This window comes from Eleutherodactylus coqui, chromosome 1 (assembly GCF_035609145.1).
Source record: "Eleutherodactylus coqui strain aEleCoq1 chromosome 1, aEleCoq1.hap1, whole genome shotgun sequence".
NCBI lineage: Eukaryota > Metazoa > Chordata > Amphibia > Anura > Eleutherodactylidae > Eleutherodactylus > Eleutherodactylus coqui.
Genome location: NC_089837.1, coordinates 53,793,702 through 53,821,562, shown reverse-complemented (window position 1 = coordinate 53,821,562; position 27,861 = coordinate 53,793,702). Strand labels below are relative to the sequence as shown.

Below are 27,861 nucleotides of genomic sequence, written 5' to 3'. Positions count from 1 at the left end.
TGCATTTGGCTTTGCACAACTAAACTTGCACATTAGGTGAACTAAGTGAACAAGGGAAACCATACATCTAGTCACAAAAGTACTGTGCTTCCCTAAAAATAAGACCGTGTCTCATATTAAATTTCTGTGCCAATAGAGGCACATGGTGTTTTTTTTCAGGGGTTTCTTGCTACGCACCTTGCAGGCACTGTCTGGGTCCCTCTCGCTGGTCTGCGGCGCTCCGGCAGTCTTCAGCGCTGAGAGAGCATTCTCTTCCTGGTAAGAGGGCTTGAATCCGCAGCCTTCAGCAAGAAATCGCTGTGATTGGTTCAGGAACACCATCTTAGCCAATTAGAGCCGGCGTTTAACGAAGCAATCACAGCCATTCGACGATGTAATGCAACGTATGGCTGTGATTGGTTCATCGAGCACCTGGCTCTGATTGGCTCAGGAACGACACCTCAGCCAATCACAGCAACCTCTTGCTGGAGGTGAGGTATTCAAGCCCCGTTACAAGGGAGAGAATGCTCTCTCAGCACTGAGGACTACACGGAAGCCTGCCAGAGCACCGCACTCCAGTGTACAAGGTTGCAACATTATTTGTTTTGATTCTTATTTATGTTTTTGTTAAATAAGAAAAGTGATGAAAATCCAAATAAAAAAAATAGTTAATATAGAAAAAGAATATATCCTAAGTTACAGAACATCCTGCACTCCTGAGGATACTGCTGCTGCTGGGTATAAATTGCTTCTTGCTCACAGTATAGAGGTTTCATCATCTGAATCAAGCAGTGACTGATAACGGAGATCTGAGGCACAGGGCGAGGGCAGTGGTCTGTGTGGGTATGGCTGGGTCAGATGGATAATATGCTATTAATTCCGCAGAGCCCCGTGACATTTCTTATCTCAGACAGGACAGTGACAGATACGAATCTCCCTGGGATCAGCTGTGTAATCTAGATGTACAATAAATGGAATTGACTCGAGTACCGCGTGGTGTTCGCCTCGAGTAACGAGCATCTTGAGTACCCTAATACTCGAGCGAGCATCAAGCTGGGACGAGTACGTTCGCTCATCTCTAGTTACAAGCACTATAGCGACCTGCCGCAGGCTTAAAGCGCATAATCTGGTGACAGGATCCCTAAGTGACATGAGAATAACGACTATAAGCAAAGACCGGCTTCAGCGATCAATAATACTGAGTCCGGGTCACAAGCAGTAAAAGTCAGTGTGCAATAACGGACTGAATTTAAAGGGCAACTGCAGTCATAACATCATTTTACACTGGCCGAATCTCTGTCAGACATCAAGCTAGAAAATTGCAGAATGGAGACTTTTTTTAATAAAAAGTTTTAATTTCCACATGTGGCATATTTATCACCATGAGCGGTTCACTGTTACATCTCTCATCAGCTAAGAGGAGCGAAATCATCACTTGTCTGTAAGCCTGACACCTATATGTGACAAAATGTGCCACGGGGGTAACGGCCACAAGCTGCTACAAGGTGAAAACTAACTATATATACACACACACACACACACACACACACACACACACACACACACACACACACACACACACTTTTTTGCAGCAATTTTGCTACAGATGAAAGTCCAGTCAAAAACTGCCATTTGCCCGCTGTGTGTGAATAAACCCTAAAGTGAATGCCACCCGAAGCCAAAAAAAATATATTTAGGCCGGTAATAAAGGAAAATATTGACCTACTATGTACTTTCTTCAGTGTCAAGCTAAAAGGTAGCCTCCTCTAACCGGGTGACAGCAATGAGCAGTGACTCCAGCTTGTGCAATGGGAGTCTAAGGTAGTCTGAAATCCACCCCCTGCTATACACTGAGAGATATATTTCTCAACTGGCCATGTGTTCTAGTGTTCATCATGATGCAATGTTGTCATCCAGCTTTCTCAGACTTCTGTATGGCATTAGTGCCTTGATAGAGAACCATACTGCCCTAATGATGTTCAGAGGCATTACTAGGCCACGTTCAACAATATGACAGTAGAGGACGACCCAAGGATGTTATGGATGCGGCATTACCAGTTATGTGTGGTTTGAATTTTTTTACATAATATAGCATTTTATATGGGAACATGCATTGTTTTTCTTCTTCCAAAAAACTCTATGGAACTTTTTTTGTAGTCTATCTATGGGACTAGACCGGGTAACTATTTGAAAGCTTCTGTAATAAGCTGCAATACTTCTCCATTGCAGTGTCTTATGACTGTCAGTGTAAATCTCCTAGGCCCTGCTTCTGGTCTGTCATCGCTTTGCAGGGGCACCAATGCAGTGAGACAGCCCATGTATAGTTATAGCAAAAGGCAGTGGTACCAGCAGCACTCACCAACAAGATACAGGATCCAAGCGAGATCCAAAACAACAGAATGTTTAATAGAGAAGATCCGACAGCATAAATGGTGCAAATTCAACCCAAAAGGGACCTCTTTATTCTTTAACATATCAGCAACTTCACAAAGACTCTAGTGGGAATCGAAACGTCGCTGCTACTGATCTGCTGAAGAATAAAGAGGTCCCCTATGGGACGAATTTGCACCATTTATGCTGTCGGATTTTCTCTATTGAACCCTCTTTAAACTTAATGGCTGCAATTGCTATTGAGCATGGCAACTAAGTGGTTAAATGGTGGAATTAAGCAGCATAGCAGCCACTGTAAATAGGCATATTGGAAGCCACTAAGGGGTTAAGGTGTTTCACTCCATGTCATTGAATACAGAGACCTCATGTAGACAGGAAAGGAGCATCCAGTAGCTGAATGAGGATGATAGCAGCAGAAGAGGAGTATGTTGAATGTGTGGGAGGCAGTGACCTTCCCACCCGTATTTCAGCAAGGTCAGGGCCGCACAGGCTGTTTGCAGTAGGACTGTGATAGGATATGTTGCCACGCACACAAAAATGTGTTTCATTGTTACAAAATTAAAATAAATGCATGGGTCACCTTGCACGGGCAGCTTCAACTGCAAGTCCCAGGAGGTTTCCTTGGCCTGTGGCGGCACATTCAGTGATGGCAGCTAAACAGCGTTCCGCAGCAGCACTGTCTCTACTAGCCTTGACCTACGGGATAGACATAACAAGGGATGAAGAGCTGAACTTGTCCACCATGTATATATGCACATACCAGAGAACAAAATAAAAGAAAGAACAAAACACAGAATAGCTCATCTGTGATTACAGAGGTTGTTGTACATTAGAAAAGAGACCCCCATAAACCTGACCCTCATAGATTGGAAAGCAGCTACACAAAGCACCCCCATCTCTGGAGGACCGTGCATAAAGGCCCATTTAGACACAACGATTAGCGCTCAAAAGCCATCTTTTGAGCGATAATCGTTGAGTGTAAATGTGCCCATCTTTCACTTTTCTGCTGAAGGATGGATTTCAGTTCGGCATGAAATCTATCATTCAGCAGAACAGCTGATAAGGACCACACGCTGTGTTCTGCCCATGAAGCACTGATTACATTGTGTCAGCTATCAGCCCCGCAGCCATAACAAAGGGCATGTAATCAGGGAACAGCAGGTGCTCTGTTCCTTGAATACATCTCCCTGCGGCTCACACGCTACTAATTGGTACTAATAGGCATTAGTACCAAGTAGTAGTTTTATGCAAAATGATCGCTCAAAAGCCATCTTTTGAGTGATGATCTTTCTGTTTAAATGCACCTTTATATGCCCAGTCCACTGCGCTTAATAAGAACCATGTAATACTTACTTTCCTCTGTGGTGGAGCTACAGTATAATTGAACACTTGCTGCCAGATTCTTAGTAGATTACAGCTGGTCACTGGGGGTTTCCAGCTGCAGGACACCATGCCATCAACTTGTCATATTAATATATGTATACCATCATGTGTAGACCCGTCCCTGCAGGAGTCTGTGATTACTTCTACTGTAACAGATGGAGCTTGAGGCTGTCAGTGACAGCACCATAGATTGGCACTAGGTGGAAATACCCAGCCACTAAATGCATGATGGGCATCAACAACAACATATCACAAACATGATGCCTGGACTGTTCCATAGAAACAATCCAGAAAATGTACTGGGTGACAACCACCAATCGGTCTACCCTTGTGTACTTGGCTGTTGTCAACGAATCTCCTCCAGGCCGCTCTCTGTAGATTGAAGGCTATAATCTACCACTCACTTCTTCCTCTCCCTACTGATTGCTTGGGTTTGCACACCGCATGTGACATGCATGCTGCTGCACACAGCACAGTTTCAGCCTCTCCTGTGCCTGGGATCCACATCCATGTCTCCAGCATTCTGCTTACAACTTGCAGTCATCTATGTAAAGCTTTTGCTTCTGACAGACCTTATCTAACCTCTGCTTCCGTCAGTCATATAAAACCTGCAGTCTTGGAAGCAATATTACCACTACTGGTTTCAATTAAAAAGAGACCTTTACAGTAAATGAATGGCGCACTCAGGAGGACTGGGTAGTGAAGGCAACGTCTGTAAGTAGAGGATGCTAAAATGTCAACTATTGTTCATTATCACTAAAGGGAATGCAATACACTGCTCACTGGTGTAATAGAGGAGGAAGATGAAAAGGAAAATCATAAAAAGCTAATGAGGACAACTTCAGACTACACAAAAAGATCAGGTCCATCAAGAATAAGCTAGAATGAACCAAAAATAGTCAAGTACTCAGAGAAGCCTCTTATGTCCGCTGAGAGCAATTATCAGACCTCGTCCTCCACTTACTTGTAAAGGAGCGGTAATAAATCTAGAGCTCGGCAGGTTGCATTTGACCCCAACAAAAAGTCATCCATCACTTATATTAATATCAGACACACAATAGCCGATCCGAATGACGTATTTAAATTCTCAGTGTTATTGTCATACGTACAAAAACACAACTATATAAAATAAATATTACATATAAAATATAATACTGCCCCTTAGTGACGGCCCCATAGTGTTTTTACGTCCTCTCTAAGTGGGCTTTAATCCTAGAGGGCGTAAAAACATACATTCACTTTTGATTAAAGACCTCTTAGCTGAGGAAGTGACAGCTCCATGCTGTCGGTGCCCGCAGGTAGCCGACAACATGAAGCCGTCATCCTGGGCTGTGGGCAGTCTCCCCCGGCATTGCGTTGGCGCCATCCAATAGATAGCTCTGATCGCAGTAAAGTTAAAAAAAAAAGTTAAAGATTCAGCTGCCCTGATGGATTTGATCTATCAGGGCAGCTGAAAGTACTTACCCGGCTTCCTAGAGGTCTGCCGCGGTGAAAAGGTCTTCCGGGACCCGGCGGCGCTCTTCTGCGGGTAAATTTTAAATCTCCTGGCTCCCAGCTCCTGAAGGTCCCCGGGCCCGTGATCGCCGCTATCCAATGGACAGCGGCGATCACAAAAAAGTTTTAAAAAAGTCAAAATAACGTTAATTTCACCTCCCCTCATGTTTTCGGATCCATGAAGGGAGGTGAAAATACTCACCCCGGGTCCGCCGCGATGTCCCAGTCTTCCGGGACCTGAGTCCCCTTCTGCGCATGCGCGCCCGATGTCAATCATCAAGCGCATGCACAGAGGGGCTCAGGCCCCGGGAAATTTAAAATCCCTCTGCTCCTGGCTGCCATGTGTAGCCATGAGCTGAGGGATGTCACTGGGGACATGATCACTGTTGGATCACAGTGATCATTTTAAGTAAAAAAAACTGTGTAAAAAAGTTTAAAAAAAAAAGAAGTTTAAAACGCTTACATTTCATCCCCCGTCACGGATCATATCCGTGCTTCCATAGGGGAGAGCGTGGCCACAGCGGAAGAAGCGGGACGGGTTTGCCGACTCGTGTGGATGAGATGTTTGAGAAATCTCATCCACATGGCTGGCTAAGCCCAGGATTAGCAGCCGCAGGCGGATTTGCCGCAGTGAAATTCTGGACAGAATTTCCGCGGCAAATCCGCCCAGTGTGAACCCAGCTTTACACCCCATCCTTGGCACGGAGGTCAGAAGTACCCCACAAAAAGTATGAGAGGAGGGGGTACCTGTTTTTATTGCCCGATGTACCCATCCCAACCAGGCCCCCTTAATTACCCGTGTCTTCGAAAAAAAAAAAAAAATCACATTATTACTTTTATCTAAGATTTCAATTCATTCAAAAACTGTGGAGTCAAAATGGTCAGTACACCCCTAGATAAATTTGTTAAGGAGTCTAATTTTCAAAATGGGGTCATTTGTGGGGGTTCTCTATGGTTTTGGCCGCTCAAGAACTCTACAAGCTATGGGGTCTAAAAGGCCTTCAAGGAAAGTTTCTGCTCTGAAAGACACCGACTACTCCTGTCATTTTGGGCCCCGTTGTGTATACGAACATAATATTAGGGCCACAATGGGTATGTTTAAGAAAACAGGACAAACAGGGGAGTCCATTTTGGGGTGTCACTCCTTATTCTCATGTGCACTATGGAAAAAAATGTGTCTTTAAAATGACATATTTTCATAAATGTGATTTTTTTATTTTTTTTTCTAAATTGCATTAACTCCTGAAAAAGACTGTGGGGTCAAAATACTCATAACCCCCCCCCCCCCCCTCAGTGAATACATTAAGGGGTGCAGTTTTTAAATTGGGGTCATTTGTGGGGGGTATCTATCATTCTGACACCCATGAGCCTTTGCAATCTTGGCTTGGTGCAGGAAATCAAAGTGTTCCTCAAAATGCTGAAAAGTAATGTTACATTTGTACGTCTCCTAAATGGTTAAAAAAAGCACGAAAGTTTTTCAAAAGTGCGTCCAGTATAAAGTAAACTGATGGAAATTTATACCTTAGCAAAAATTTGTACAGTAGGTTTGCACATATTTGCGTAATTACAGTTGAAAATGTGGAAAAAAAACAACAACAATTTTTTCAAATTTTACCCAATATTGGCACTTTTAATAAATATTCATAAATTCTATCAGTCTATTTTTTCCACCTAAATGAAGTACAACATGTGGTGAAAAAACAATGTCAGAATCGCTTGGATATGTAAAGCCTTTACGGAGTTATGCTATGCTAAGTGACACGTCAGATTTTCAAAATTTGGCTCCGTCACTAAGGCGCAAACAGGCTTCGTCACTAAGGGGTTAATACTGTCCCTCGATCACAGAAATACAACTGCTAGACTGCATTTGGAAAGTCTTCAGGCTCTTTCACTTTTTAACATTTTGCTATTCTGCGCTCAATACCCCTTAGGCCTCATGCCCACGGCTGTGACGGGCTTCACAAGCGGAATACCGCAGAGGAGTCCGTCACGGCGCCTTTCGAAAGACCCTATAGTCGCCTCCAGATCCGCTGCGTAGCTCCCCTAATGACGTGCCGGCGCGCATGCGCAGTACCGCGCATGATGCGCCAGCAGTGTCATATGACACAGCCGACGGTGCGCATATTCACACTATACTTCCGCTGACTACAATGGAAGCCGTCCGCGCATATTTCCGCGGCAAATAGGACATGACACAGGTTATTTCACGCGGCGGAATTCCGCAGCGTGCGCATTAAGCTATTAGGTTCAATAGAACCCAATAGCTGCATTAAAAAGGCGGGTTTCTGCTGCGTTTTACGTGACGGAAATCCTGCTGTGGGCCTCAGCCCTTAATAACAAGATGAAAACAGAATTAAAGAAATCTTTGTAAATTTATTACAACTGCCAAAAAAGCTAACATTTTGCTTTGACGCAAGTAATCACACCCTTTGGTGTGACACTTAAAATGTAGCTCTGGTGCTCCCCCATTTCTCTTGATCATCTTTGAGATGTTTCTATACCTTGATTGGAGTCACTTGTGGTAAATTCAGCTGATTGGTCTGTCTTTTAACATTATGTCCAATGTCTAGATAAGGTCTTACAGCTCACAATGCATATCAGAGCCAAAACCAAGCCATGAGGAGGAAAGAAGTTCCTGTAGCGCTTAGAGACAGGATTGTGTGGAGGCGCAGATATGCAGAAGGCTACAAAAAAAAAATCTGCTGCACTAAAAGTTCCCAAGAGCCCAGCGGCCTCCATAATTCTTAAATGGAAGACGTTTGGAATAATCAGCACTCTTCCTAGAGCTGCCGACCCACCAAACTAAGTAAACAGGGGAGAAGGGCCTTAGTAAGAGAGGTGACCAAGAACCCACTGGTTACCATTACTCCACTATCCGGGCTTTATGGCAGAGTGGGCAAAAAGAAGCCTCTCCTCAGTAAGTCCGAGCTTACACGGCCGTATGCATGAAACTCTGCATGGGTCGCTGGTGACCCGGCCTATTGCTGCGTTTGGCAGCGAAATTGTACTGCGCATGACAGCATATCTCACGCACAGCCTGTCATGTGCAGTCTACCTGTCGCTGATTACGCGCCCATAGAGAACAATTGGCTCTCGTACACTAAATACGCAGGAAAATAGAACATACTGCATTATTTTTTGCGCTTCCCTATTGGGCAATTCCTGCAAACTAATGCGGGTAAAATTGCGTAAGGTAATGTATTTGATTGCCTGCGAATTACCACGTACAGCGCACGCTTGAAATGCGGTAATCTTACGTCTTCTAAGCTAGCCTGAAGACACATAAAAGCCCATCTGAAGACTGAGAAACAAGATTCTCTGATCTGGTGAAACTAAAACTGGACTTTTGGCTGCTATTTTAAGTATTATGTTTGGAAGAAATGAGGCGCCGCTGATCTCCTGCCCAATACCATCCCTACAGTGAAGCCTGGTGATGGCAGCATTGTACAGTTACTCCCCTACTTGCGCACAGGTTCCGTTCCAGGAACCTGTTCGCAAGTCCGTTTGTTCGCAAGTCCGATCAAATGGTTGTATGGAGCGGGATCGCGTTGACAGCGGTATTTAAAGTGTTAACAGTTCTGACGAGCGGCGCGACTCGTCGGAACTGCTGCCGCCGGGTGCCCGCTGTAAGAAACAGCCAGCACCTGACGTTCAGGGGGCCTGTACAGCGTCCCACGATGAGATCGCGGGACGCTGTGCGGTTGCTAGGCAGCCGGGGACCTCCTGAAAGGCCCCGGGGCTGCCTATGCAGAGTGCCCATCAAGCGCACGGCTTGATAGGCGCTCTGCATAGACAGCCCTAGGGCTTTTCAGAAGGCCCCCGGCTGCCTAGCAACCACACAGTGTCCTGCGATCTGACCGGACAGGCTTCTATCAGGCTTGACAGAAGCCTGCCTGGTCCCTGCACAGTATGATGTACTGCCATAGCATTACATCATACTGTGCAGGACAGACTGTTCGCATCTTGCGAAATTCGTAAGTCAAATGTTCGCAAGTAGGGGACTATCTGTACTGTGGGGTGTTTCTCAGTGGCCAGTACAGGGAGACCGGTCAGGGGGGATGGAAAGCTGAATAGAGTAAAGTACAGAGATATTCTTAAAGGGGTTGTCCCACAGAAGCAAGTGGGGTTATACACTTCTGTATGGCCATATTAATGCACATCGTGCATTAAATATTGGCCATACAGAAGTTATACACTTACCCCCTCCGGTGCTGGCGCCCCCGTCTCCATGGCAACTACCAAACTTCTCCTCTGGTCGCCGCAACAGTCGCGCTTGCGCAGAGAGAAATCCTCTTTTGGATGGTCCGGGCTCCCGAGCTGCGTCCTGGCTCCTCCCCCTTCTCAGCGTCATTGCGTAGCTCCGCCCCCGTCACGTGGTGCCGATCAGCCAATGAGGTGGCTGTAATCGGCAGTGGAGCTCAGACTGGAGAAGAACATCCACGGTGCACCATGCGAGAAGACCCGCAGTGCACCATGGGAGAAGACCAGCGGTGCACCTTGGGAAATGACATCGGCCATCTTGGAAGAAGATTTTTATAACTTCATGAAACAGCTTCATGGTGAGTAGAAACGCTCTAAAAAACCGATTTACAGGGCTAGTTTGTGATGCTTGCTTAACATGGGGGACTGGGGTGTGAAAATTTTTTCGTTTTGGCCCCTTTAATGAAAACCTGATCCAGAGCACAAGGAATCTCAGACTGGGCAGAAGGTTCACCTTCCAACAAGACAATGACGCTAAGCACACAGCCAAGACAACACAGGAGGGGCTCAAGGACAACTGGAGGAATGAGAGCCCTGACTTGTCCCCTATGTACAAGAAAATAACTAACTACTATAATACTGCCCCCTATGTACAAGAATATAACTACTATAATACTGCCCCCTATGTACAAGAATATAACTACTATAATACTGCTCCTATGTACAAGAATATAACTACTATAATACTGCCTCCTATGTACAAGAATATAACAACTATAATACTGCCCCTATGTACAAGAATATAACTACTATAATACTGCCCCCTATGTACAAGAATATAACTACTATAATACTGCTCCTATGTACAAGAATATAACTACTATAATACTGCCCCCTATGTACAAGAATATAACTACTATAATACTGCCCCCTATGTACAAGAATATAACTACTATAATACTGCTCCTATGTACAAGAATATAACTACTATAATACTGCTCCCTATGTACAAGAATATAACTACTATAATACTGCTCCTATGTACAAGAATATAACTACTATAATACTGCCTCCTATGTACAAGAATATAACTACTATAATACTGCCTCCTATGTACAAGAATATAACTACTATAATACTGCCCCCTATGTACAAGAATATAACTACTATAATACTACCCCACGTACAAGAATATAACTACTATAATACTGCCTCCTATGTACAAGAATATAACTACTATAATACTACCCCACGTACAAGAATATAACTACTATAATACTGCCTCCTATGTACAAGAATATAACTACTATAATACTGCCCCCTATGTACAAGAATATAACTACTATAATACTGCCCCCTATGTACAAGAATATAACTACTATAATACTGCCCCCTATGTACAAGAATATAACTACTATAATACTGCCCCCTATGTACAAGAATATAACTACTATAATACTGCCTCCTATGTACAAGAATATAACTACTATAATACTGCCCCCTATGTACAAGAATATAACTACTATAATACTGCCCCCTATGTACAAGAATATAACTACTATAATACTGCCCCCTATGTACAAGAATATAACTACTATAATACTGCCCCCTATGTACAAGAATATAACTACTATAATACTGCCCCTATGTACAGGAATATAACTACTATAATACTGCCCCCTATGTACAAGAATATAACTAGTATAATACTGCCCCCTATGTACAAGAATATAACTACTATAATACTGCCTCCTATGTACAAGAATATAACTACTGTAATACTGCCCCCTATGTACAGGAATATAACTACTATAATACTGCCTCCTACGTACAAGAATATAACTACTATAATACTGCCCCTATGTACAATAATATAACTACTATAATACTGCCCCTATGTACAATAATATAACTACTATAATACTGCCCCTATGTACAATAATATACCTACTATAATACTGCCCCTATGTACAATAATATAACTACTATAATACTGCCCCATGTACAATAATATACCTACTATAATACTGCCCCTATGTACAATAATATAACTACTATAATACTGCCTCCTACGTACAAGAATATAGCTACTATAATACTGCCTCCTATGTACAAGAATATAGCTACTATAATACTGCCTCCTATGTACAAGAATATAACTACTATAATACTGCCCCCTATGTACAAGAATATAACTACTATAATACTGCCCCCTCTGTACAAGAATATAACTACTATAATACTGCCCCCTATGTACAAGAATATAACTACTGTAATACTGCTCCAATGTACAAGAATATATCTACTATAATACTGCTCCTATGTAAAAGAATAAAACTACTATTATACTGCCCCCTATGTACCAGAAAATAACTACTATAATAATGGCAGCATTTTACAACAGCACATACCTTCTTTAGCTTCTCAATCTGTCGATTGCGCACAGCTGTATTATCAATGGCAAGAACGTCTACAGTCTCTTCCTTCTCCAGCTGGTACTTATTCACTCCAACAATCACTTCAGAACCTGCAGATTTAATGCAATCGGATCATCAAGCTACTGTTAGTTTATGCTGCTGGGATCTGTAGTACTATGGGTTTCCAGAAGCACACCTTCACAGGTGGGATAATTGAGCTGGCTGAGTGTGGAGTTTCTCCAGCCAGCCAAACCCCACTGGTCTGCTGCACAGAAATACAAGCTCCTTTTACTCATTCTGTCTTATCCCACTGAGAACAGGGTGTGATGCTTGTTAGTCTGAAGTGTTTTTTTCACCTTCCTGGAGGACGGTCTGGACACCTGTAGTCCCCGTCTGCATCTTAGGCGGACTCCTCTCTGCCCTTCCCTTTGACAGGTGCGGCCTCCAGACGTCTGATGTCATGTATGGTCAGATGGGCGATTCCTGACACAGTTCCCTTTATGTCAGCATGGTGGCTTACTCTCTTTCCCCAAGGTGTGAGGACTACCAATGGTTTACTAGTTCTGAGTGGGGTTTTTGTTCTGTGTGGTATGCATTACGTGAGGCGCGTGTGTGCGGGCAAACAGTGACGTGTGCATTAGGTCTGTGCAGGTGGCTAGACATGTGCTGTATGAACTGTCCTATTCTATGTGGTATGCATTACCTGCTGTGTCAGTGTGAACAGCGATGTGTTCTGAGTGTCTGTGCGGGTGTCCAGACTTGTGGTGTATAAACAGTCGTGTTCTGCGTGTGTGTCATTTCCTTTGTTTTGTGCATCTCTCCAGGTTTCTAATTGGGAGTAGCCAGGTCCCAGATGAAGACAGTGGGGCCGTCCTTATTAGGGCGCCTACCCCGCTTTTAGGCAGGGGTGCCCCCACTTTCCCTGATTAGTTAGTTCCTTGCAAATACTATGCGAGTGTGTTTGTGGTTTTATTAGGACACCATCTCACGTCCGTGCTGAGGGGTGGTGTCTTAGTGCGCAGAACAGATTTAACACTTACAGACTAATCGATTAATGGACGCTTAATAAGGCCGCATGCACACAAACTGCTGCGGATCCGCAGCAAATATCGTTCATAGCATGCTATGGGAAATTGATTCTTCTTGCACACTTGTGGAAACCAATTGCGGTTTCCGTGAAGGAAGGAAAAATTGCAGCACACTACTTTTGTGCGGACGGCTTCCATTGCAGACAGTTCGCGGATTCTGCATCATCGCCTAGTGACGGTGTGGGAGAAATAAACATTTGAAAAAAAAAATGAGTACTGCGCAAGTTCTACGATGGTTTGCCGTGACCATCCGCAGTACAGATGAAGAGGAAAAGAGACAGGTACATGCGAACACCAGCTGCTGTCAGGGTCGAATTCTGCTATGGTCTCCCGCATGCGGAATCGGACACTGTCGTGTGCAGGCGGCTCTTGAGCTGTCTTTTTCAGGAGTAGAATGTCAGAACTGCAGTGAAAACTGACACTTAATCAAAGCAGTTAAGAAAATGTTACTCCATATGTCAGGGTCACTTACTGGTCATGTAATAAAAATCAGAAACCAATAGTGTATGTATGTTAGTAGACGTCATACTGAAGAATTATATGTAATGCTACCCCATTCTTGATGTAATGGTGGACAAGGTGTACCTTCTCCTCTGCGGTCTCTGTGCTTTGAGCTGTGATTTTACAGATTTTGCCATATCATTCATTCTTGGCACAAGAAGCCTTCACTTTCACAAATCTATCTGGATCACGCAGATGTAGCAGAGCTAGTAGTATCTAGAATGCTCATGGATTTTATACTTACAATGCAATACTGCCATCTAGTGGTCATTATCTACAGCAATAGGAGAGCTCATTACTAGATTACACAAAAATTGGCGGTACCATCCCTCACCTGAATCAATCCTGGCTTGTCTCCGGGCTGCACACTCCTCAATGCGCAGTTTTGGGATTCCCTCAGCCACGGCTCGCGCCATCCCACCGATCTCTTCTATCTCGTTAATAAGCTGCACGTCAGAGACAGGAGAGCACGCACCAACACATGCAGGACAGAAGACAAATGAGGGGTTAATGTAACGTGGCTTTTAGGCTGCTCACTGACATCAAATATCTGGGGGCTTCAGTAGGGCTAAGTTAGAGGGAATAAAGCCCCGGGCAAAAATAATACACAGCACCCAAGTAATACCGTCATATAGCACCCACTAATACACAGCATCCAAGTAATACCCTCATAAGGTGCTTATATAATATCGTCATATAGCACCCACTAATACACAGCATCCAAGTAATACCCTCATAAGGTGCTTATATAATATCGTCATATAGCACCCACTAATACACAGCATCCAAGTAATACCGTCATATAGCACTCACTAATACACAGCATCCAAGTAATACCCTCATAAGGTGCTTGTATAATACCGTCATATAGCACCCACTAATACACAGCATCCAAGTAATACCCTCATAAGGTGCTTATACAATACCATCATATAGCACCCACTAATACACAGCATCCAATTAATACTGTCATATAGCACCCACTAATACACAGCATCCAAGTAATACCGTCATATAGCACCCACTAATACACAGCATCCAAGTAATACCCTCATAAGGTGCTTATACAATACCATCATATAGCACCCACTAATACACAGCATCCAATTAATACTGTCATATAGCACCCACTAATACACAGCATCCAAGTAATACCCTCATAAGGTGCCAATATAATACCGTCATATAGCACCCACTCATACACAGGATACAAGTAATACCCTCATAAAGAGCATATAGAATACCATCATATAGCTCCCAACTAATATTCAATATTGAAATACCCTAATAAAGAGCTTATATTGTACCGTCACCTAGGGGACGACTAACATACAGTACCAAGTAATACATTCATAGGTGCCTATATTATACCATCATCTAGTGCGCCACAAATATACAGCAACCAAGTAATACCTTCATGAAGTACTTATATCATCTTCTATATATTGGTCAATGTCTGTCTGTTTGTTGGAGTGTCACGCACAAACTGTACGACACAGTATAATCCCGACCCCGAGAAGGTTATAGGCTAAAAAAATTGTCTTGGCAACCTTATTTGCCTTTGCTTGAATTTTAATGTAGCAACCCCCAAATTTGCTTTCACCAATGGATTCTACGGACTCGATTTAGTATTTATAGTTATTTACAACCAGTAATTCCCACTAGAAGAGTCAGACTGAGCGCTGGACATTTCTGCTTCAGGACTGCATTGTAGCCCCGTCTAACCCCGGTGGAGCAACCGATCATTGGAACATGATGTCCTTCCTGATTCCGCCTCGGACGTCCGTGTGGATAATGATCCGTCCGCAGACAGGAGTACATGGAGCAAATGTATGACCGCCGGCCTTCATTTATCACAACTGTCTAACAGGAAAAAACTGTTTTTGGTGCCCGCAGAGCAGCTTTTATTTCACCTCAGCACTAAACGGATTAAATACTGTTGCCCATAGCAACCAATCACAGAGCAGCTTTCATTTTACCTCAGCAGTATAATATATAGCAGCCAATGACGGTGCAGCTTTCTTTTTACCTCAGCAGAATAACAAATGAAAGCTGAGCTATGATTGGTTGCTATTGGCAACAAAAAATGCCAAATTTTACTAAAAATCGGACCAGAACTGGGGATTTGTATACGACACAAACAAACAGATTTTGTGTATTAGATATAAGATGCCAGGCAAGCGAAGAAACGGTTTGGGCCGAAGGACAACAGCCGCACTTAAAGTAGCAGCCGCTCGAGTAGCTGCAGCGCCCGAGAAAACTAACGCCCGACTCGAGAATCAACGCACTGGACAGTAGAAACTGACTAAGCGAAGCATGCCCGACATCGGGGCAGACAAAACACCTTCTGGTCAACATAAAGGATGTTTTGATGCGCCAACAAGTGATGAAGTAGCCGTAGTCATGGCTGGGGGTGAGATTGGCAAACGGGGCATTATTTTGGAAAAACACAACAGTCTGTTGCAGCGAAAAGCCGAGATCATACGAAGCGCTTTTCTTACTTAAAATGTCACTTTTTTTTTATTTCACACGTTCTGTTTCGGGTCCCCAGGCTAGTACTGTTATATAGTGTCAAACTAATATATACCATTATATAACACTCTCACTAAGTGATTATATAATACCATCATATAGTGGCCAACTATAAGTAATACCTCCATGCAGAGTATATATAATAGTCATATAACGACCTACTTAAACCGCGGCATCCAAGTAATGTCGTCATAAAGTGCTCATATAAAACCGTCATCTAGTGTCCAACTAACATGCAGGATCCAAGTAATACCCTAAAAAAGTGCATACATAATATTATCATATGGTGCCCAGTACACAGCAGGGTTGAGCTCTGCTACATCCACACCTCACCTTCAGCGCAGCTTGGTAGACATCCTCTGTGACGCACTCCATCATGTAGGAACCACCCCAAGGGTCCGCCACCTTGGGAATCCCAGACTCTTCCTGAATTATAATCTGGGTGTTACGAGCTATCCGCGCGCTCTTCACAGTGGGGAGACCTAAAGCCTCATCGAACGAGTTAGTGTGGAGAGACTGAGTGCCTCCAAAAACAGCGGCCATGCCTTCTATCACGGTGCGAATGACATTGTTATATGGGTCCTGCCAACATATAAAAATAATTATGTGATAAAATACTAGCTATCACTAGGGGGCGCACTGCACATGTATATAGCTCAACGAAAAAAAATGTGCTTTCTATAAACTCCCCATAGTGGTGGCTGCATGGAGAACAGATCCAGTTACTTCGGCTCTTTTTAAGACTTTGTCCAACTTTGCAATCTGTTTTTTTGTTCCAGTGAATAGAAATAAAAATGAAGCAATTTAGAAAATCTTGATTAAGACGTAATTAAAAATCTCTTACCGTTTTGTGTCAACAGCTCCTATGCGTTTCCAGGGTAAAGTCCCATTTAGAAGGGAAGACTGTCAGGCGAATGATGCCCGACACTCATCTCCGCAAGTACCCATCACGTGCTTTTGCACAGGAGCGGGTATCATTGCTTCACTGCAGGGCGGCTGGAGGAGATTTCTCTCCTCGCGCTCCCCGCCCCTCTCCATTGACTTAGCATAGCAGCCGTTCAGTACTGAACGGCTGCAATTTACACTCATCGCTCAGAATTTTATGCAGCTTAAAAATCTGATCGCTGATCGTTCAGTGTAAATAGCAGCCGTTCAGTACTGAACAGCCGCCATGTTAAGTGAATGGAGAGGGGCAGGGGAGCGCGAGGAGAGAAATCTCCTGCAGCCTCCCTGCTGTGAAGCAACGATACTCCTATGCAACAGCATGTGAGCTGGTACTTGCGGGGACGAGTGTCGGGCATCGTTTGCCCGACAGTTGTCCCGTCTAAATGGGGCTTAGGAGTCTGATCCCAGAGTCACATTGTTATCCTTCCTACTTCTTATTACAATTTGGTAGATTAGCAAGAAGGATGGAACAGATGCCTGGGAATATGACTGCAGGATGTGATGACGCAGGGTTTGTTTGTAGTCTGTTACCATGGACATACATAGATCTGCACAGGAGCCATGGACACTGAAGATTGTAACTAATACGATTTGCAAAGTTGCTTCATTTTTGCTACATTGGAGATTTTTTAAAAAAGGTCTGTCCTTGGAGGAAGCAGTGCTCTGCCTTGCATCACTCTCAGTGACTAGTTGTGCGTCCTCACCTGTTCTGTAAGTGACCATCCCGACGTCTGACAGTGCGCTCGTAGTAACAGTGACTTCTTATCCTTGGGCTGGAAGTGCTTCTCAATCAGTTGTGCCCACAGCCTCCGACCAGCTCTCATCTTCGCTATTTCCATGTAGAAATTCATCCCAATGCCCCAGAAGAAGGACAACCTGATTACAAATCACAGGATCCAAGATTCAATCCTGACAGCCCAGCATACTGCACAGATTCAATAGTATGGATTTTAAGATATGCACTCACTTTTCTACTATGTTATAGTAGAAAAGCAAGTTGAGTTACTATGTACTTGTATTACTTATCCTGTACTGATCCTGAGTTACATCCTGTATTATACTCCAGAGCTGCACTCACTGTTCTGCTGGTGGAGTCACTGTGTACACACATTACTTATCCTGTGCTGATCCTGAGTTACATCCTGTATTATACTCCAGGGCTGCACTCACTATTCTGCTGGTGGAGTCACTGTGTACATGCATTACTTATCCTGTACTGACCCTGAGTTACATCCTGTATTATACTCCAGAGCTGCACTCACTATTCTGCTGGTGGAGTCACTGTGTACATAGATTACTTATCCTGTACTGATCCTGAGTTACATCCTGTATTATACTACAGAGCTGCACTCACTATTCTGCTGGTGGAGTCACTGTGAACATACATTACTTATCCTGTACTGACCCGGAGTCACATCCAGTATTATGCTCCAGAGCTGCACTTACTATTCTGCTGGTGGAGTTACTGTGCACATATATTACTTATCCTGTACTGATCCTGAGTTACATCCAGTATTATACTCCAGAGCTGCACTCACTATTCTGCTGGTGGAGTCACTGTGTACATACATTACTTATCCTATACTGATTCTGAGTTACATCCAGTATTATACTCCAGAGCTGCACTCACTATTCTGCTGGTGGAGTCACTGTGTACATACACTACTTATCCTGTACTGATCCTGAGTTACATCCAGTATTATACTCCAGAGCTGCACTCACTATTCTGTAAGGTGCAGATATAATATACCCGACAACCTCTGCTAATGGAAAGGACACCTGTCATCACAGTGGATCGTTCTTACCTGGGTGCAAATTCATCAATGGTCAGTCCGGCTTTCAGCCCTGTTCGACAATACTCCAGACCATCGGCTACGGTGTACGCCAGCTCCAGAACAGCATCGGCTCCGGCTTCCTGCATGTGGTATCCACTAATCGATATGGAGTTAAATTTTGGCATGTACTGGAGAGAGGGAAAGCAAAGGAGGGGATAGAAGAAACAATTAGTAGACAGATTACTAATGAGGATTTTGTCCCCCGTGATAATTCTGGAATCTTCAGCATATTTTCCTCTAGACATATAAGCCGAGGAGGAAACCGGGAGACCAGACTGCAGCCGAGATATTGAGTCTGACCAGCAGTAGCCCGCGAATAAGAAGTCACTGCTTGTAGATGCAGAAGGCAACATTACTATGGTCTCCAAATCTGCACCTATGTGGAAGAATGTGCCCACCTACCTGCGATGTGTACTGGAAGATATCGGCAATGATTTTCATAGATGGCTCTGGAGGAAATATGTAGGTGTTCCTGACCATGAACTCCTTCAGTATGTCGTTCTGTATGGTCCCGGTCAGCTTATCCTGAGGACAGCCCTGCTCCTGCCCCGTGACAATGAACATGGCCAGGATCGGGATGACCGCGCCATTCATGGTCATAGAGACGGACATCTTTTCCAAAGGGATTCCATCGAACAGCATCTTAGTGTCTTCTACTGTGTCGATGGCCACTCCAGCCATGCCCACATCTCCATGAACTCGAGGGTTGTCCGAGTCATATCCTCGATGGGTGGCCAGGTCAAAAGCCACAGATAATCCCTGCTGACCGGCTGCAAGCGAAATCGAATGTTAGGAGAGATGTAGCATCAACAGAATGGGATAGCGAAGACCTAAAATTTACATGGGGCAAAACCAGTGGGTCCACATAGCCTCACCCCACCATGAGAAGAAAGATTCAGAAAAATCGTATCACCGTCACCCACAATAATCATTAGTGTGCCATCGCCTTTCTGCAACGCATGCAACTGAACTTCCATTTGGCTGATCCGCTACTACATGCAATGAATGCCACAAACATAAGAGCTGTGCTCATGCAGCGGGTGCCAGATATAGTATACAGACAGGGTCAATCCTGGGTACGGCTGCCAGGTTGTCAGACATAGAAGGAGGGCTCGACATGATAGCGCGGCAATCGTGTGTTGCGAGAGCGGGCAGGGGCCTAGCACTGGCATAGAGCCTGTCAGTTTGTTGAGGACGGGCAAGAATGCTTTGCTATACGTGGTCTGGAGAGAACACTGTGAAGTCCCCCAGTGGGACAATGAAAATTACGAAATAAAAGTTAAAAAACAAAAAAAAGTTTACAGCAAAAAAAATAAAAAAGTTTCCAAAAAACGTGGCTTGTTTTGCAAGGGTTAAAAAATACACATGGAACGGTATTGCCACAATCATAAAAACCTGGGCATGGGTTAAAATATACCGCCCCGTCCTTTGCTGCAAGTCAGGTGACTGCTCCAACCAATCAGAAGCTACAGCATCTCCTGCCAAACTCCTGGCATCAGCGCTCACATAATGCCAGGAGTTGGGGAAGCTGAGGCTATGTCCTCTGATTGGCCGCAACGGTCACCTGGCTGCCGGCAGTGGGGCGGGTTACTGGGACCCAGGGTGGTTGAAGACAGGTGACTATGCTTGTTTTTTTAACCCATGCCCAGCCGGTAAAAATATTTCATTTAAAATGCACAACCCCTTTAATCCCTTCCCCTGCAACCACTTTAGTCTTTCCAGACCGGGCACCGTTTTTTTTTTTAGATCAGTCATTTTTAGTGGTAATAACTTTGGAATGCTTTTACTTATCCAGGCGATTCTGAGCGAGTTTTCTTGACACGTCGTACTTTATGTTAGTGGTGAATTTTGAGCAATATGTTTTTTGTATTTATTTTTTTTTTAATTCTATATTTTCAGAAAATTAAATTTTTTTAAATCTTTTTCAAACTTTTTCAAAATATTTTTAAGGGATCAATTCAGTTCTGAAGTCACATTATCTAATAATCTGGCAACCATCAGGTCGCATTGATGCCAGATTAAACCTCCCTGTCACACTTTTGAATCATAAAACCATGATACCCCAGACACCTGGGACATCGGTGCCCGCCAGCATGTTACACTCATGGGCGACTTCACGCCATTTTGCATCAAAATGTAGTATTTTGTAAAAAACACAAAACTCATGTTTTTGGCTAAAAGCCTGCCCCGTGTAGATCCTTACCCTTTATGTTGTCCCTATAGAACTTGTTGCTCTCCTCCACAGTGCTGAATCCAGCATACTGTCGGATAGTCCAGGGTCTGTGAGTGTACATGGTGGGGTAGGGGCCTCGGGTGAATGGATTGACCCCTGGCAGCTCCTCGGGCAGCTCCGTCGTGTCCCTCTTGGTGTAGAGGGGCTTTATCACTATACCCTCCGGCGTGTGCCATCTCAGACTCTCTGGATCTTTTCCCTTCAGCTGTTTCTTGGCCAGGGCGACCCATTCTGGATGTAAGGTTTGATGGCTCCGTGCGGACGAGAGGCGGCCGTCGCTGAGTCGGAGGAGGGCTGGCAGCTTCGTGGACCCCGGGCACCGGTGTCCGCAAATCTTCCCCAGCAGCAGATGCTGCGCTCTCACCCTCAGCATGGTCAGAAGATGACCAGAAGTCAGAACAGTTGGAGCTGGCAAAATAATGGAAAAGGTAATATTCTACAAGGATTAACCCCTTCAGTGAATTCTGCTGGTGGAGTCACTGTGTACTTACATTACTTATCCTGTTCTGATCCTGAGTTACATCCTGTATTATACCCCAGAGCTGCACTCACTATTCTGCTGGTGGAGTCACTGTGTACATACATTACTTATCCTGTACTGGTCCTGAGTTACATCATGTATTATACTCCAGAGCTGCACTCACTATTCTGCTGGTGGAGTCACTGTATACATACATTACTTATCCTGTGCTGATCCTGAGTTACATCCTGTATTATACTCCAGAGCTGCACTCACTATTCTGTAAGATATAGCAATATTACAGCCGGTCCCATTACATACAGAGCTTGGCACTAGTCTCCTGTCAGGTTGGTCGTCTCCACCGCTCAGCGTCAATAAAAAATGATGTCAGCCATTGACTCTGAGTGGTGAAGATTGCCACCTATTCTCCGGCACCAGCACTGGACTAAATCTCTTTCACCAGGCAATAATCACAGGGGTCCACTGAGCTAAGATAGAAGCTGCTCTTTGCTGTGGTCCTCACACCATGTAGCTCTCTGTATCTGTCTTTGACATTTGCGGGACCACCAAGGTCACCAGCGATAAACCAGCAGCTCCGCAGGGCAAATTAAACCAGTATTTAAAACATTAGAAAAAACATGGCTTCTTTCTTCCAAAAACAGCGCCCCACCTGTCCACAGGATGTGGGTGGTATTGCAACTCATCTCCATTCACATTTGAACAGCTTGAGCTGCAATACCAGATACAACCAATGGACAGATGAGGCGCTGTTTCTGGAAGATGTTCTTCTAATCCATTTGCTCATACTGGGATCAAAACCGATACAGAAAGCAGATTAGGTAATTGCTGCACATGCACTTCCCTACAGGAGGACTTGGTCTTTAAAGGGGTATTCTGGGCATTTAACCCCTTGCAGTATCCTCAGGAGAAGTCATCACTAGTTGATTGGCAGAGGTCCGTGGGTGACCAGCTGATCTCAGCCCGGCACTCATGGCAGTAGGCTGAACGTTGGCATCTCCGTCCAGATTGGGGTCAGATCCAGGAGTGTAATAGAAGGCTTCACTTCCATTGCAATCAATGGGAGCCGTACCTTTTATTACACCTACGGCTCCGACCCAATGCGCAGGGGTCCTGGGTGGAGGACCCCCAGCAATCAACAATTGCTGACCCATCCTGAAGCGAAGTCATCAGTACTACAAGGGGATTAATGTCCGGAATACCTCTTTAAGGCTTCAGCACATAATATACTCAGGACACTTGCAGTCCTTTCTTCGCTGGCATCACGACTACTTATGAGTCACTCCTGCTGGATTGTAGGGACGGACACAGGAGCCGTTCACTGCAGTCACACATACATGCATCACGAAGATGAGGAGCGGGCAGCTCACCTGCAGCAGCAACCGGACACATAGATAGTCCTGGGAGCCCGGGGGGAGTCTTGTCCCCGAGGCATAGTGACCAGCGTACAAGGAGATCATGTACCATCAGTGCCGGCTCCACCTTATACACCAGGTGAGGGGGGTCTGATATCCACATGGCAAGAGCATATGGGGAGCTGGCCCTTTAAGAACTTCTCTTCCTGCCTCATTATCATTCAGGTTTACAGAAGCCTTAGGGTGCCATTACATAAGCACCGTTAGCGCTCGTGTACTAGCGCCAATTGCTGGGCTGCACCTGTCGCAAAAACGTAAGCACAAGCGGCTGTGTGAAAGTAGCCTTGGGGCTCTTTCACACTAGCGTATATGGGCCTCTGTTTTCACGGATGGCCTATATATGCTGCAATCTGTTGCACTGGATTCCAACGAAACACCGTACCAAACCTGTTTTTTCATTACACCATAAACCGTATGTTATGGGCATTATAAAACTATATTACAGCCGCCTCCACCTTTGCCACCACTTTTTGTGTTTTTTTTTATTGCTCTTGCCAAAAAAAAAAAAAAGTCTCCTGTCGTTTTATGCATACAGCTTCCCTGCAGCTCAATGTGTTACCATGGTTACAGACAAATAGGAGTGACATATCTGATAGTGGAGTTTGACATCTGCAGCCAAGGAGTCTGGAGCAGGGAATATGTAAGGTGGCTGCAGTTTCTGGGTTATGTTTACACGCGGCGGATTAGCCATGGACTTTCTGTGTCGACCCTTCGCACGGAAAATCTGCGGCATTAACAGTAGCAGCAAAGTGGAGGAGGTTTTTAAAAACCTGCGAGAAAAACAATTGCAGCATGTTCATTCTAGCGGTGGATGTCGGCCAACATGCTTCAACAGAGGTTGGCGCCCGCCGTACGGCGTCCCCACATGTGCGACAGAGGCTGACGCCCGCCGTACGGCGTCCCCGCATGTGCGACAGAGGCTGACACCCCCGTCGTATGCCGGCTGTCCCCACATCCAAAAGAGGATGACACCCGCCGTACGGCGTCCCCACATCTACGACAGAGGCTGACGCCCGCCGTACGGCGTCCCCACATCTACGACAGAGGCTGACGCCCGCCGTACGCCGTCCCCACATCTACGACAGAGGCTGACACCCGCCGTACGGCATCCCCACATCTACAACCGAGGCTGACACCCCCGCCGTACGGCGTCCCCACATCTCCGACAGAGGCTGACCCCCGCCGTACGGCGTCCCCACATCTCCGACAGAGGCTGACGCCCGCCGTACGGCGTCCCCACATGTGCGACAGAGGCTGACGCCCGCCGTACGGCGTCCCCACATGTGCGACAGAGGCTGACGCCCGCCGTACGGCGTCCCCACATGTGCGACAGAGGCTGACGCCCGCCGTACGGCGTCCCCACATGTGCGACAGAGGCTGACGCCCGCCGTACGGCGTCCCCACATGTGCGACAGAGGCTGACGCCCGCCGTACGGCGTCCCCACATCTACGACAGAGGCTGACGCCCGCCGTACGGCGTCCCCACATCTACGACAGAGGCTGACGCCCGCCGTACGGCGTCCCCACATCTACGACAGAGGCTGACGCCCGCCGTACGCCGTCCCCACATCAGCGACAGAGGCTGACGCCCGCCGTACGCCGTCCCCACATCTGCGACAGAGGCTGACACCCGCCGTACGGCATCCCCACATCTACAACCGAGGCTGACACCCCCGCCGTACGCCGTCCCCACATCTACAAGAGGATGACACCTGCCATACACCGTCTACACACCTACAAGAGGCCGACACCCCCGCCGTACGCCGTCCCCACATCTACAACAGAGGCTGATGCCCGCCGTACGCCGTCCCCACATCTACAACAGAGGCTGATGCCCGCCGTACGCCGTCCCCACATCTACAACAGAGGCTGATGCCCGCCGTACGCCGTCCCCACATCTACAACAGAGGCTGCGGGATTGGTGCAGATTTTCCTGCAAAATCTGCAATACTACTGCAGATTTGAAATAATCTGCACAAAATCCGTGGCCAATCTGCCACGTGTGAACATAGCTGTGATTGTATCAGTCTCTATTGCCGCATTGTAAGGCGGTGTTCACATGCAGCAGATCTGCAGCAGATTTTATCACAGATTTTGCTCCAGATCTGCAGCAGATTTCACCATTTCAATGTAAATTCAAAATCTGTAATACAATCTGCAGCAAAACTGGCTACATGTGAACCCAAACTAAGGGAAGTCTCACACGACCGGATTTGTACTGCGAAATCTGCGCTAGGCATCCGCAAGCGGGATCAGCAGCAAATGGCAAGCAATGAAGGACATGTTAAAAAAAAATTAGCTTTTTTTTTCACATTCGCAGAAACGAATTGCGTATTCCACGAGTTGAAAAAAAGCAAACAAAAAAATAAATTGTAGCATTTGCTGCAGACTCCGCGCATATTTGTTTTTCCCCATGGGCAGTACAGATATCTTTTTCTAAATAGAAAATAAAAATCTGCGGTGCGCATGACCAGCGGCGAGCGTCGGCGGCCGTCCGCAGTACAGAAATAGCAGGTACGCGGGGTCGCAGCTGAAACCAAATGCAGAATCCGGATTGTTGGTGTGAGCCCGGCCTACGGCCAACCTCACACGTGCGGACGTGATATAAGGCTGTGAATCACGGACAGATATCGCGTTCGCCAACATGCAATCTCCCTGCGGATACGAGGCATTTTTATCTCAAAGCCACCTCGATCACTGCAGGGTTTCTACCATAGTTCTCAATGGAAGACCTCGCATCGCACTGCGCACACCCACCACGTGGTGCGATGACGCTGCCGCCAGCCCCATTGCAGGCACCGGGCGCTGCGATGTGAGAGCACGCAGGGAGATAGGACATGCGCGATTTGTTTCCTGCAATGCAATACTCTGCAGCAACAAATTGCTCGTGTGCGCCCCCATGGGGTTCATAGTCGTGTGAGTTTTTATCGCCTGCGTAAAGCCGGCCCAACAGATGCAAGGTTAAATGGAAATGGGTTTCCATTCCCTGCCAGCAAGCAGACATCCTGGAAACGGTGAGGAATCAGAATACGAACTGTATCAGAAAGTTGAAGAACTTTTCACGGTGTGTTGATTTGCATTTATTAAAGGGGTTGTCCCGCGGCAGCAAGTGGGTCTATACACTTCTGTATGGCCATAATAATGCACTTTGTAATGTACATTGTGCATTAATTATGAGCCATACAGAAGTTATAAAAAGTTTTATACTTACCTGCTCCGTTGCTGGCGTCCTCGTCTCCATGGTGCCGACTAATTTTCGCCCTCCGATGGCCAAATTAGCCGCGCTTGCGCAGTCCGGGTCTTCAGCAGTCTTCTATGGAGCCGCTCGTGCCAGAGAGCGGCTCCGTGTAGCTCCGCCCCGTCACGTGCCGATTCCAGCCAATCAGGAGGCTGGAATCGGCAGTGGACCGCACAGAAGAGCTGCGGTCCACGAAGACAGAGGATCCCGGCGGCCATCTTCAGCAGGTGAGTATGAAGACGCCGGACCGCCGGGATTCAGGTAAGCGCTGTGCGGGTGGTTTTTTTAACCCCTGCATCGGGGTTGTCTCGCGCCGAACGGGGGGGGGGGGTTAAAAAAAAAAAAACCCGTTTCGGCGCGGGACATCTCCTTTAAGCTAAATGTGTCCTGTCCCTTTAAATGTGCCTCAAGGGGCGTGTCATTAGGAAGAATAACAACCTGGCCACAAGAGCTTGCACTCATGTCTGCCTGATGACGTCATACTGTACAGGCTAGACACAGAACTACTGCTCCTGTGGAATAAACAGCTACACAGCCAGAGACCCCATGTTTACTGATACAATGCACCAGCAGATGAGCGGACATGCATCCCACCACATACACGGGGGCTCACACTGCTCTACTCCGCCCTGACGACTCACAGAGGACCACGACAACCTCCTCGCAGTCTCACCTTACGTCCCGGGAGCTGTATACACTCAGGAAACGTAGAAGACTACAAATCCCGGCATGCCATGGGGCAGCTCGGACGTCACTTCCGATGTCCAGCCTACCTGGACCGCCTCTGGAAAATAAAGCCGTGGATTGGGTTCCGTGTGACACACCTTCCCCCAGGGATGATTAGACGTGTGACTTGGAGGTGACTGCCGTGTGACCGGCTGCTCTACTGACTCCTGAGCCATTATGTACTGTCTGTCTGTGCTGCGGGCTGAACATGAGATGTCTGCAATGCTAATGAAGGAGCTACACAGTAACAGATATATGGTATATATAGTAACAGATGGGGTATTCTGTACCTTCATCAGACAAGCGCTACATGGCGACACCAAGATAAACGTGTGTGATACCGCCAACTTTGTTACCTTCCGTGAAGATGGCAGTGTCCGTTTGCTGGGTATTGACGCGCTCCAACCTGGCGCCATTGTACCGGGACAGACTTTTTTCTTTGATAATCTTTATTGGGTTTCATTTTCGATCCGGGCGTCTTCACAGGAGCGTATGCGCATAATGTTCGCTGCAATGTATTTGCGCGTGGACAAGGTAGCAGTACTGAGCTTTACGCACACGGGGCCGGTTCACACCCATGCGTGATGCACACGTTTTGCACGGAGTTTGGCGCTTCCCCTTGCGCAGCTCCTATAGACGTCTATGGGGGCTTTTTGCACAGAACGATAGAACAGCTCCTACTTCTAGGCGCGCACGTGAAGCACGAGAACGAGCACGGTGAGATCAGTAGGGTTTATCCTCTGTGTTCTGGGGAAGTGTGACCGCCGTTGGTTTATACAAAGAAGTGAAAGGGAAAGGCGGGTAAATAACCGGCTGGTAACCAATGAGTTCTAGACGGAACGCCGAGGACTCCACAAGAGGAGACAATCGTGTGGACGTACATGGATTGCGTCACACCCAGGCTCTGCAGGGATCGGGGGGATGTAGGTGGATGGCTGCTTTCACCCCTACGGTCGGGTCAGTTCAGGGTTTCAGTCTCTGCTCCGTTTTTTGGAGGAAACGGATC

At 46.1% G+C, this 27,861-nt stretch overlaps 1 protein-coding gene across 2 annotated transcripts in view; it reads right to left on the bottom strand.

Moving 5' to 3' along the window:
* Positions 1-26,880, bottom strand: part of MMUT (methylmalonyl-CoA mutase) — a 37,211-nt gene extending 10,331 nt beyond the window's left edge. The window contains exons 1-9 of one of the 2 annotated variants that reach the window (XM_066596206.1): positions 26,803-26,880; positions 20,969-21,406; positions 19,168-19,535; positions 18,736-18,893; positions 17,635-17,806; positions 16,319-16,567; positions 13,788-13,899; positions 11,859-11,974; positions 2,951-3,066 (exon numbers count right to left, since the gene is read on the bottom strand). In XM_066596206.1, coding sequence (XP_066452303.1) covers positions 2,951-3,066; positions 11,859-11,974; positions 13,788-13,899; positions 16,319-16,567; positions 17,635-17,806; positions 18,736-18,893; positions 19,168-19,535; positions 20,969-21,371 — 1,694 coding nt within the window. In that variant the 5' untranslated portion in view covers positions 21,372-21,406; positions 26,803-26,880. Of the gene's footprint in view, positions 1-2,950; positions 3,067-11,858; positions 11,975-13,787; positions 13,900-16,318; positions 16,568-17,634; positions 17,807-18,735; positions 18,894-19,167; positions 19,536-20,968; positions 21,407-22,846; positions 23,017-26,802 lie in introns of those variants that run through there. The other variant, XM_066596199.1, reaches the window with a different exon arrangement.
* Between the last annotated feature and the right edge of the window lie 981 nt (positions 26,881-27,861).